This window comes from Adiantum capillus-veneris, chromosome 11 (genome assembly GCF_014529385.1).
Source record: "Adiantum capillus-veneris isolate H3 chromosome 11, ASM1452938v2, whole genome shotgun sequence".
NCBI classification, from domain to species: Eukaryota; Viridiplantae; Streptophyta; class Polypodiopsida; order Polypodiales; family Pteridaceae; genus Adiantum; species Adiantum capillus-veneris.
Window position 1 is genome coordinate 40,222,817 of NC_140941.1, and position 13,184 is coordinate 40,236,000.

General features: G+C 47.7%; 1 protein-coding gene across 3 annotated transcripts in view; it reads left to right on the plus strand.

Annotated features, from left to right (window-relative positions):
- The window catches only part of LOC147447135 (putative RNA-dependent RNA polymerase 4), a 132,426-nt gene that overhangs the window by 44,920 nt on the left and 74,322 nt on the right, over positions 1-13,184 (plus strand). For all 3 annotated transcript variants that reach the window (XM_086523026.1, XM_086523025.1, XM_086523024.1), the window contains exons 6-7: positions 2,356-2,446; positions 2,542-2,685. In XM_086523026.1, coding sequence (XP_086379152.1) covers positions 2,356-2,446; positions 2,542-2,685 — 235 coding nt within the window. The remainder of the gene's footprint in view (positions 1-2,355; positions 2,447-2,541; positions 2,686-13,184) is intronic.

Genomic DNA, 13,184 nt, shown 5'->3' on the forward strand with positions numbered 1-13,184 from the left:
GTCTACCCGCACTACTAGCATTCTCATAGACCGAGCATTGGAGCTAGGGAGATCTAGACGACCCCGATGGAGAAGAGGAGCTACACAGTTTCGAAGGAGGCTACGCAAAGGATTCGAGCCATACTCTTTCGTCGTCCACAGTGCAGATGAAGATGGATCCCTGTGAAGATGGATCTCTACTCCCGTCCCATATTGCCTTCACATTGTACTGCTTAGTTTAGGATCCCGCAGTATTTATATTTTGTTATCCTAGTTTAATTTATTTTGTTAATCTGACTTTGTATCAGATACACCGCATTGTAACTTTCTGGTCTCATAGGTCACTTTGGCCTTTTGAAGACGTTAATATAACATTTCTTTTCATTTCTCTTTCTCTCTCTCTCTCACTCTCTCTCTCTCTCTCTCTCTCTCTCTCAAGTACGTGGATCTCACTATTGTTATATGCTGATGATAGTGTGTTGATTTCCGACTCCCCGGAGGGGATGCAACATCACTTAGATGCTTTGTACACATTTGCCCACGATAGTGGATTGTTTGTTAACCTGGGGAAAACCAAGGTTATGGTGAGGAGAGAATGGAGTATACAAATGCATACACCTATCGTGGGGAAGTCTTCAGTGGACCGGTGTTTTCATTGAGGACAGCAGCAGAAACTAGATTGACGAGAGCTTATGCATCCCTGGGAGGACTAAAGAAGAGGTGTTCGCAGGTTTAGTTTCAGGAACCTTGAACAAAGCTGTGGCCTTTTGACACTCTAGTGGCTTCAGCTATGCTCTATGGGGTTCAAATTTGGGGACCCTCGGTGGACCATCATGGCAAATCTGGTAGCACTAATGGATGGAGATGTATGGAGAGGCCTCTAGCTTGTATGATCTCTCGTGTGATTTGGGCTAAGGCCTCAGTGCCACATGAGATTATTCCAGCCGAGCTAGCTGCCTCCCCTCTTGCGGCCGAGGCCCTAACTAGATCAATATGTTTCATGCATAATTTATGGGACCTCCCAGAGATAGTTATGCTTGGCTAGCCCTTGAGCCATCTCGACTGCTAGTGCGAAAGGGGGACACAGCATGCTGGTATGGGCAAATGACATCATGGTTTCAGTCACATGGCTTGAACATGGATAGACTGCCTCCGTTCCAGTACTCCTTGGATGCACCCTCCCTATCTCTCACGCGGACAGAGATCACTAGACTCATACATCAAGATTTGATTCAGCTAGATACGAGGAGCACATGGATACAGCCGACACAGGAGCTAGGCAAGAAGATGGCTTCCTATAGAGAGCATCTTCTCCAACTAACAGAAGAGGGATATGTGATCAGACCGGCCTATATGGACACTCATTTATCCTATGGGATACGATGTGCTATTGGTCAGATGCGCACATCATTGCATCAGCTAGAGATTGAGACTTGCAGATTTAGGAGAGTACCAACAGAGGCCAAGATATGCCAGTTGTGTCATATAGAGCCAGAGACAGAGTTACATCACATCTGTCATTGTCCAGTATACTATGAGATATGAGGCCGCTTTCATTGTCTATTCAGGGGACAGGAGGACTTAGTCAACCTGTTGGGGAGTAGGTTTGCAGAGGACAGATATTTCACAGCAACCGGGGTCACATGATGGATCTTTGGTACGCTGTCAAATGAGCATCTAGTTTGGAGTATGTACCTCTAATGTGGCTGCTTTCTACCATCCCTACTCTAGTGATGCTTGAGCCCTGTATTATTGTTCTTGTTGCTGGTTTGGTTAAACCACAATGACTTATTTCTTATAAAGAAGACCACTAAAACTGCGGATGTGCACTTACTCTCAATTTCAAGGATGCCTTGCAACACAGTTTGTTATTGTTTACTCTTTTTTTTGGAGTATATTCAGAGCGTTAACCATTGGGGCGATGCAGATCTATGCCAAATGCAACCACCTGTAAGTTATGCATATTGGCAGCAGCATCTGCAATGTTCTATGTGAAGGCTCAGCGCCTTTTGAAAGAGCTCCCTCTGTGATCTTTGTTCAGCATTCTGTTTGTTATTCATCGATCAGTAAATAAGATGATTGAAATAAGTAAATAAGATGATCGATCAGTAAATAAGATGTTTGTTTGTTCATCGATCAGTAAATAAGATGATTGAAATCTATGGCCAAACATATCTCACCGTTTTTCCACTCATTAGGATATTTGGTTGTCCCAGCTCTTGCAATTGTTATTATCTGCGATTTTTGTAGATTTGGGTTTATAATTGTGTCAGCTATCATTTACATTTGGGTCAGCTATTGTTTATAAATAAATCAGCGGTTCATGAACTGCATGCTATACTCAAGACATTGTACTGTTTCTCTTCTTCTACGCAGACTTCAACTGTGCTTATCTCAAACTCTACCGATTCTCGATCTGAACTCCTCAGATATAAAAGTAGAAATAATTGAAGACATCTTCTGCAGGGTCAGAGTTTGCAAGTTGTTGGAAGGTTTCAACTTTGTTATGTTTTTTATGTCAATTAAGTTACATCTTACATTGAAAATTAGCTATTTTACCAGGGCAAAGGTGGTGAAGTGATCTGTGATGCAAATGGTGAGCGGCTGATTCACACAGATGGGACAGGGTTCATCTCATCAGATTTGGCAGCTCACTGTCCACCTGGTGTCTTCAAAGGAAATGCCAGGGCTGACTCCAATGACAGGGTATTTAAGTGTAACTTAGCAAGGTCTACGAGTCTTTATTTCCAGCTGTTTAACAATTTGTTGTAAGGTTTTTGCAAATGTATGGAGATGTGCATCCAGGAAGTTTCAGGTAGTGCTGTGCTTGCAACTGCAATTGTAGACTGGACAGTGGCAATTTTTTTCATGTTGCATTTGACAAAGTACAAACTAACATTCTTTCAATCACCCATTTTTACTTCTTAGTATGTCAATGAGTGAAAGGCGTTTGTATTTGTGGTCAAAGGTCAAGCTGTCTATGTGTTGTTTAAAGACAGGTGCAAATGCCTTACATGCCTGGAGACAGTTTTGTTGGATCAAACCTTATGAGGAGAAATGATGCAAAGAGTGTTCATCAGTAGGACAAGTTTCTTCATAGTTCTTGCCTTCTTTTATTTGTTCGGTATGATGAAACACTTCGTTTCTTTGCTAGTACTCAGGAGCTCTTCCCACTTCATTTCCCTCAAGAGAAAGGACACCCACAGGACACACGCGAGTGCATGTTTTTTGTTCTCGGTAAAACTATATACAGATATCATAACAGATGGCACGCGGTATCTAGGCCTTGTATAAAAGGTGGTTGGGTGAGGACAATGCATAGAAGGTTTGTCAGCTCTCATTACTAGCACAATCAGTGTGAAGCACAGCTCTGAACTCTCCCACCCACTCTTGGGGCTCTACATCAACTAGGTGACGAATTATGTGCACACTTCCAAAATGGGCTAGGAGGTAATTTACCTTCACTTGATGAGCTCATGAAGTGGAGGTGGTAGACTCCTTTGTATTTTCGGTGTCAGTTTTGGCAGCGCATTAAGGCGCTTATTCAGTGTACAGGCAGCCAGAGACTGGTATACATGAGGATATGGTGCATTCATCATACTAGAGAAAGACAATGTGATAGACACACTTCCAGGAACCCTGAATGTAGAGGTGGCTGTTTGGCACATCTGTCACATGTGTTTTGATGTATGGAGTTGCTGAATGGGTACTCAGAATCTTAGCAACTGTAGAGTTAAGCTGGGCAGACGACAGCTCAGGATGCTTTCCCCAATGGTTTGCAGAAAACCTTTTCTACCTCATGATATCATTTTAGTCGACTTTGTTCTCAACCTACAGTGGTTGATTCCCTATTTCGAACTGTTTATTTTGTTTAAAAGCAAAGAAGAAAGAAAGAAATAGTATATTAACGGCAAAAACGTAAGCCCAAAGCTGAAGGCGCAAATGAGCTACCTCTCTATAAATTACATTCGTAGTCCAAACATACAAGGAATCACTAACTAATCCTCTCTCTATGAAGTGTTTTCCTCATGGAAAGAGGTAGGTCTTTGTCATTGAGATGTAGTGGCATACACCTCTGATGGCACTCAATGATAGCTCTGATTGGTCTGTGGTTTGGGCTGCCCATGTCTCCTCCTCGATGGACGTGGGTGTCTCGCTCGGGTGAGAGCTACTCCTCTATCCAGGGTAACACCTATTGAAGATGAAGACCCCCAACGATGTGTTTGTGACAAAGTTAATGAAGCAGGAGTTGTCAGCATTTGCCAGTAATATCCCTACTCAGCTGTGTAGTAAAAAAGAAGTTGGTAACCATAATCCGTCTCAATGGGGGTGGCTGGTGGTGACTCTTGCCATGTAGAATGGCTGCTCGGCCTCTGTTGCCAGGTCCATATGAAACTTACGTACAAAACGAGTTTCATAGGTATGAAACGGGTGTCACAAAAATACGGAAGCGTAAACTGACTTTTAATTGCACTTCAAATACCCAAGAGAATTGGAGAGAGAGAGAGAGAGAGAGAGAGAGAGAGAGAGAGAGAGAGAGAGAGAGAGAGAGAGAGAGAGAGAGAGAGAGAGAGAGAGAGAGAGAGAGAGAGAGAGAGAAATGAAATGATATGTTATATTAACGTCTTCAAAAGGCCAAAATGACCTATGAGACCAGGAGAGAGAGAGAGAGAGAGAGAGAGAGAGAGAGAGAGAGAGAGAGAGAGAGAGAGAGAGAGAGAGAGAGAGAGAGAGAGAGAGAGAGAGAGAGAGAGAGAGAGAGAGAGAGAGAGAGAGAGAGAGAGAGAGAGAGAGAGAGAGAAAGAAAGAAAGATTTTTAACGTCTATGTCAAGCCGAAATCGGCCTATGAGACAAATCAAATGTACATGGTGTGTATGTCATCCGTCTATCGGAAAGACAAATGAAACAAAACTGAACTGAATGTAGGTAGTGGAGTATCTGAGGAGGGATGGAGCTCTATCTCTAGGGGTATATGCATGTCTATATGCTCAAGGTAGTACAATCATGAGAATGCATCAAGCTATCTAGCTCCATCCTGTACTAATGGGGGGATGTAAGATGTGGTACATGGGCGGGTCTGGTGCTTAGGCTACCCGGATGAAAGCTGTCGGGTCGGCCCTCATCTGAGCCACTCGCTCCTCAGTGGCACGGCGCTCCCGGGCTCGGATCTCCTCGATCTGTCGGTGGTGGGAGCTCGCGCCCCTGTAGCCTGTGACTCGTGGTCGTCGTCTAGCTCGGCTCACCTCCGCCTGTGGGAGTGTCACTCCCCTCTGAGTGTCTGGTGAGGGAGGGGCGGCAATCCTCTGAAAGAAGTCTGTGAGCTGCGACTGTCTCCCCTCTGTCTGTGTAGCTGTGTGTGGCTGTAGTAGTGTGTCCCGATGGCTCTGTATCTCTAGTAAGAAACGTCCGAGCTGTCTCTGATCTCGAGAGTCCATGATCTCTCGGAGAGTGGGCTGTCCTCTGAATAAGGCCTCATACCTGCCTCTGATCTCAGTGTATGCTCTGCATCTACATACAAAGTGCTCCTCACTCTCCACCTCCTCTGTGCAGGCTCTGCAGACTCGCTCCTCCCTGGGAACACCAGTATGTCTCCCGATCTCAATCTCTAACCTGTGTGAAGCCACTCTTAGCTGACCAATCGCCACCCGTGAGCTATGTGGCATATATGTGTCCATGTAGCGTGGTCTCTGTATGAACCCCCCAGACAATATGGTGAGAAACTGGTCTCTGTACTCTGGCATCCTCGTCCCCAAGCCAGGTGACTCCCAGACTCTCCTAGTGTATAGCTGCCACAGATCCTGTCTCAATACCAAGTTCCTCTCACTGCGAGAGAGGTGAACATATGGTGAGTGGGGGTCGTACTGGAATGGTGGTAGGCTCTCCATGTCAAGACCGTGTCCCTCAAACCATGCTCTGACCTGTGAGTACCATGCTCTCTCATGCCCACTCTCTGATAGCTGTATAGCTGCCTCAAATGCTCTACGAGTAAGTCTGTCAGGAGGTAGCTCTCTCATCCTCTGGATGAAGCAGACTGTCTGGAATAGTGCCTCTACAACCATAGGTGGTGTGGCGAGCTCGGCTCTAATAATGTCATGTGGCACTGTCTTCTTGCTGCGGAGCAAGCGTGAGATCATACATACCTGTGGCCTCTCAAGCTGTGTCCACTGGTCAGTTGTCAATCCTGGTGCCCATACTGCCGCCGAGTACATCAAGGCCGGGGTGACTAAGGTGTCGAAAAGCCACCCCTTCGTGCGGGGCTCCTGAAAGTGTGCCTGGTGGCATCTCCGCTCTAGCATGGTGAGAGCTGCATATCCTCGGGTGAGCCTGTCAGCAGCAGCCTGCCTCATAGTGAAGGGTCCTGGTAGGCTGGCAAATGTGATGCCAAGGTAGACATAGGAGGTGACTACATCAACCTGTCCTCCTGCTGCTGTGAAGGTGGCAGCGCTCCTCACTGCACTGGATGTGTGAAAGATCATAACCTTGGTTTTGCCAAGGTTCACAGTCAACCCCCTGTGTGTGCTGAATTCGTCCAAGGCCTCAAGATGGCGTTGCAAGGCCTCGGGTGACTCTGAAATCAACACAATATCATCAGCATATAACATGATGTGGACCGGAGTACCTGCCAAGTCGCTCCCCTCTCCTCCTGCTCGTAGTATGTAGTCGGAGATCTCGTCGATGTAGAGCCCAAAGAGTGTCGGGGAGAGTGGGCATCCTTGCTTAACACCAATGGTGCTATCAATGGTCTCTGAAAAACCGCCTAGGCAACGAACTCGACCCGTCACCCTCTCGTAGAGAGCATATATGGCCCAAATCATCTCTGTTGGTACCCCAATGCTGTGAAGGCGCTGGAAGAGTCTCTCGCGTGGGACTGTGTCAAAGGCCTTGCGGAAATCCACAAAGCAGCAGTAAAGCCTCTTCTTCCGCGCCTTTGCCCCATCAATGAGGCAGCGCAGAACGAAGATGTGATCAGTGGTGGAGAAAGCTCGTCTGAAACCTGCCTGGCCTGGAGCTCGTAAACCCTCGATCTCTGCGTAGCAGCTGAGCTGTGCCTCAAGTATTGCTCCATATAGCTTGGCCATCGTGTGGCCAATCATGATAGTCCTGTAGTTCCCTGGGTCCAGGGTGTCGCCAGATTTGTGGATAGGCACTATGGTGTGCTGTGTCCACTCCTCTGGGAAGCCCTCCCCTATAGCCCGGTTGAAGACATGTGCAATCAACGGGGCTATAGTGGAGGCCGCATAAATGATGTGCTCACTCTGTAATCCAGTATGGTCCGCTGATCGTCTGTGCTGCATGCGGCGTATGGCCCTCTCTACCATCTCTGCTGTAAAGAAGGAGGAGCACGTGGGGCGTGGCTCGTGTGGCTGTGGGATAGGAGGCTGCCCTGGCACCTCATAAAGTCGCTCTGCATAATCATGCCATATCTGTGGATCCTCAATAGTTGTAGTCGGACGTGGCTCGCGCAGGGTGCGCCATGCCGTCGCGCTATCCATGGTCATGAATAGGCGGTATAGCTCAAGCTCCTGTGCCTCTTCGAATGCTCGCCGCTTTTGGCGTGTCAGCGTCTTCATATGCCGTCTGGCCTCTCTCTCTGTGATCTCTCCTAAGGCTCGCCGTGCACGGAGGCGTCGGTATAGCTCTCTGCACTCATCATCATACCAGCGGTTCTGAGGCATTGTCCGGGGGGGGGGGAGTGCGTCCTGTGTGAGTGGTGTGTGGAAAAGAGCTAATAGCTGAAGTGTGGAGAACGGAAGAGATATATGATGTGAGAACTGAGAGTGGTGTGGATGGGTGGAGGAGGCATAGGCCATGCTCGACCTCGGCCGAGTAAAGAGAGGCTAGCTCATGTGTGAAATGGATGGTGGTGTGTGGAGTGTGTGCTGTGGAGCTGTGTGGGATGGTATCTCCGGTGATGGAGAAAGAGAGGTATGTGTGGTCGGCTCCGATGGGTATGGGTGGAATGGTGAAGGATGTGATAAGGTGTGTAGCCTCCCTGGGTCCCAGAATATAGTCGATTGTACTCCCCCCTCCCTCTGCAACTCCACGTGGCATACAAGTCAGGCCCCCTGAGGTGGGCCATTGGACCATCCCGTTATAAATAACGAGACGGTGCTGGGAGCCAAGTCGAAGTAGATGTCGTCCGTAGGCTGTGACTGGAGCTCTGTCTGCTGTATCTCTCATAGTAGCCTCCTCATCTAGAGTGTGTAGTGCCTCTGGGTCCTCGTGGTCATATGCCTCACACTGCTCACTGCAATTAGAGCATTGAAGTCTCCCATAAGGAAGACTTCACCCAGTGTGGAGTACTCCATAATCTCCTCCGTGAGGCATGCGTACGGTGACTCCTGCTCAATAGGGGCGAATCTGGAGCCTGTGGGAGCAAAGTAGCAAAGGGCAATGTAGACGATCCTGTCTCGTGAGAGCTCGAGGCGAATCCACATGTAGCGGGCCTGTGGGTCCCGGGCAACAATCTGTAGTCTGCTGTGAAGCCCCTGTCTAAAGAGTATGGCCACTCCTCCTGAGCCGCGAGTGGTGTGCTGGCGCATACATCCCCGATGTAGAGACTCCCACTGGAATCCATGTATCCGTGGTAACCCTCTCTCTGGGCTCTCGTGTGTCTCTGTAAGTAGAATGATGTCTCGACCTCTCATCACCTCCTCAAGTCTCTCTGGGTGTGTCCATAGGTCTCCATTGCAATTCCAAACTGTGACATGAATCTCCTCGTGTGTCCCACAGGCCGCGAGTCCCTATGCGATGGTCTTGCCATCAATGATAAGCCTACCATCTCGATATACTGCCTTCTTCCCTTCTTTGCGGGCTTGGTGGACTCTAGGCATGCACGCGCGACGGTGATCTTGTTGCATCTTTGTGAGGTCATCATCAAGATAAATCGGGGGGCCTTGTAGCCCTCTCAAGATGACCCTCTTTCGGAGGAAAGAAGTTCGAGACTCCTTGGAGGCGAATTGGAGGATGAGAGCTCTCTTCTTTGGATCTTTGCCGGCTCTCCAAACTTTGGAGAAAGGGATCTCTTCTTCCTTGTATCCCACTTTCTTGCATAAAGCTTTCCCATCGCTCTCGGGTGTAGACCCTTCTTCTTCTTTGATGCCGGTCACTGGCACATTGAGACGGCGAGCTTGTCGCATCTTCTCCTCCTCGATGGTTGTGTGTACGATGAGTACCTCATCTTTTTGGGCTTCCTCTCTTGCTACCTTCTTGATATTCTTTTTGACCACTTCGACCCATCCTTCTTTGGTGGCCTCTAATTTGTCCTCAATGCTTGCGGTGAGGGCTTTGGTGATCTCCTCCTTGAGGGCTTCCTTAGCCTCCTCTTTAATCTCTCCTTCCTCGGGGGTGAGGGATGTGATGGAAGCATGAAGGAGATCGATTTGTGCCTTCATCTCTTCTTGCTCTTTCCTCCATCTCTCCCTCTCCTTCTCGTTCTCCCGTTCCCTTCTCTCCTTCTCCTCTTTGAGATTTTGGATTTCCGCTCTCATGTCCTCCTTCTCTTCGTTCCATAGCTTGATGAAGGTGGCTTTCTCCTCCCTCCATATCTCTCTCTCCATCCACCATTCTTTCATGTCCTTCTCCAATTGTGCAAGCCTTTTGTTCGTGAGCATGAAGGTTGTCTTCATTGTCGATGTCGGCGTCTTGATGATGGGGGAAGACATGGTTGTCTTTGTAATTCTGTCTCCGGCTCCATTCCGCATAACTTGCAAATTCTGCTCTCATGTGGGATTCCCCTAAATCTGCCAAATTCAATTTCCAGATGGTGTGAGGATGTACGAATCTGACCAATAGCACATCTCAAACCATGAGACAGGTGGGTATCCATGTAGCTCGGGCGAATCACAAAACCATCTTCAGATATCTGTAGGAAGTTTTCTTTGTAGTCGGCCATCTTCGTGCCCAATTCTTGTGTAGGGTCTACCCATGTCCTCTTAGTGCCCAACTGTATAAGATCCTGGCGGATGATTTTATTAATCTCCGTTCGTGTGATTGCCAGTGATGGAGCCTCAAGAGAGTATTGGAAGGGGGGTAATCTTTCCATACTGAACCTGTGTCTCTGAAACCACGAGGACAATTGTGCATACCAGCATGATGTATCTCCTTTCATTGCTAATTGTCGAGAGGATTCGAGGGCCAATCTAGTATATCGGCAATTATTTGTATCCCATAAACCGTGTATAAAGGACACTGATTTGGTAAGAGCTTCAATGTCTATCGGAGGGGTAGCTAGTTCCGCTCGGGTAATCGCGTGTGGTACGGAGGCCTTGGCTCTAATCATTCGGGAAATCATAGATACCAAAGGTCTCTCCATTGACTTCCAATTATCCTGATCCACAGATGGTCCCCAAATCTGGACCCCATAAAGCATAGCCGAAGCCACCACAGTATCAAAGAGCCAAAGTTTTGTTCGTGGTTCCTGAAACTGCACTTGTGAACACGTCCTCTCCAACCCTCCCAAGGCCGCAGAGGCTCTGGACAATCTAGCATCCGCTGCTTTCTTAAGAGTAAACTTCGGTCCTGTAAATACCACACCAAGGTATGTGTATGCATCTGTGTACTCTACTGTATCCTGGCCATATGCAAATGTAGGTGCCGATCTCCTAACCCACTGCGGTGTGGTGTTAAACACCATAACTTTGGTTTTACCCAAATTTGCCGACAGTCCGCTGTCTTCCGCGAATTTATGTAATGCATCTAACTGCCTCTGCATTCCATTTGGTGATTCTGCTATCAATACAATATCATCTGCATACAACAACAAAGGGATCCATGACCCTGCAAGTTGAGCACCTCTGTCACCCTCTCTATCAATGTAATCTGATACCTCATCTATATACATACCAAATAAAGTAGGGGACAGTGGGCATCCCTGCTTTACTCCAACGGTGGAATGAACAATGTCGGAATCCCCTTCTGGAGTACGTACATAACCAATTACTGACCCGGATAAGGCCATGATCCCCCAGATAATCTCTTTGGGGACCCCTAACTCTTGCATTCTGTGCATCAATCTGGCCCTTGGTACTGTATCAAAAGCTTTCCGAAAATCCACAAAGCAACAATACATCCTTCTCCCGCTTGCTCTTCCTTCCTCAATAATGGCTCTGAGCGTAAGAATATGATCTAAAGAGAGAGAGAGAGCTTGACACTTCATTGGGGACGAGAAGATGGGCTGGTCCCCCCCATAAAGAGATTATCTTTATTACCAAGGGAGAATCTTTACAAGCACAAGAACGGGGCAAACGCCCGTCCTCTATTTCTTTCTTGGTTATGTTCAGACTACTGATTGAGAGAGCGTTTCCACTCTCTTTCTGCTAAGAGGACTTCCCCTGTTCTGCAAGCTTTGTTGGAAGCTCTCACCAGGAGAGTTTATCTTCCAAAAAGCTTGTTGGAAGCTCTCACAGTGGAGAGTCTATCTTCCGCTATATTCATGCATCGAACTCAAGAGAGAAACAAGCAAAATGCACACAAACATGCTTGCTGTAATTTTCTGTACATAACCTGAAATTCTTACCTGTGCGCACTCCTACGCCGAAACGGAGGCCTTCTTCGCGATGGAATCGCACCGAAAGTTGAGTAGGCGTAGGATAAGAAGAGTGGAGTGAAATTCTAAGAGTGCTCTGCTGAAAACAGTCCCAATCGAGGTGATTAGGGGCTGAAAACACAGAAGTTACAGCCACCGCTCTCTACGGAGAGAGTGCCTACTGCAACTTCGCGCGGCGAATCTTTACCAAAATCTAGCTATGGTTGTGAGAACCCTTGTTGTAGACAATGGGAGCACGAGGCCACCACATATGTCGCAAGGGGCTGCTCTCTGGCTTCAATGGAGGACAGGATGTATTCCATAGTTCATTATCTTGGAGTTTTATATTTTGGACGTGATATGTTCACAGTTCACAAATGGAAATTATTGGACGTAGTATGGTCTACAATTCAAAGTTTCTACAAAGGCAACCAATGCTCAAGATGGCATTACTTCCAGGTACAAAGTTGAGGAGAGCAACACCGAGGTGTATCCAGTATCCCGGCCGGTGCAGGGGTGTCCATGGTAGCTTCTTCATCGACTTGGTCTCACTATTGATGTCCATTGTGAGCTGCAGAGAGGGTGTTAAACTTTAGGCATCTCAAGTGAACTGCCCAATGTGATCCAATTATTTAGTTTGGCTATTAGGTATTTATTTTACTTGCTATATAAGCAACCCCTTGCCTCCTTTGCAGACACATTCAATTATTCATTGCCAAGGTTGATTGGTTGAGGAGACTCTCTCTCTCTCTCTCTCTCTCTCTCTCTCTCTCTCTCTCTCTCTCTCTCTCTCTTGCTCACTCCCCTTGGTTTCTACGCTTGGAGCTGCAAGATCCGTTATCCATAGCCACTTGTTGTTTTTGGTCGATGCCGTCGCGGGTGCTCGAGCAAGGGGAGGCCATTTTGGAGCTGCAAGATCTGGTAATCGGGTACCTTCTCGCACTCCAAAAAATGGCCGTATAAATCAAGCCGTGAAAGATCCAAGCCGATTCAATTCCACCGCAAAGGGAACTCCACACGCAATGGGCTCCGCACAATCTGCTATCCCTCTCTGAAATCTGAAACTCTATCACCGATAGCCGCTTCGCACGTTTGCCCTGTGGTAGGCCTTGAACAAATCCAAAGCTCCACAATAAACTGTGCATAACAAGGGCTGAGAGTTCCGTCCAAGCCGATGTCAATCCGCTCCACGGCATTCCCAAACCGCTCCAAAGATTGGGTACAAAACCCTCTCTTAAGTTCCACTCTCCTCGTCCCTTTCCAAACCGCTCCACAACTCTTCGACTACCAAGTCAATCCACTCCTCTGCAATTCCCAAGCAACTTCAATATCCGCCTCTCTTCGTCTCCCAAGCCTCTCCTTTAATAGCTTTTCCGCAAGGCCGACCCTCCAAAACTTTGCTCCCAAGCCGCTTCACAAGCCACTTCGCAAATCTCCACTTTGTTCCCCTCCTTAGCAATTCCCAGATTTTTGCGGCTCCTATTCTTGGTCGATTTTGTCCTTCTTGGGAGTCAAAGGTAGCCCTTGCTACTGGCTTACAACGTTTCAAATCGCAGCATAGTAGTGAGGAGATTGTCGACGTCAAAGAGGGCCACCCAATGGTCGCCTAGGACGGTTACACAACAACGCCGTCGCAGCAGGCGTTTCAAGATGTCGTCGGCTGCAATGCTGCAAGGC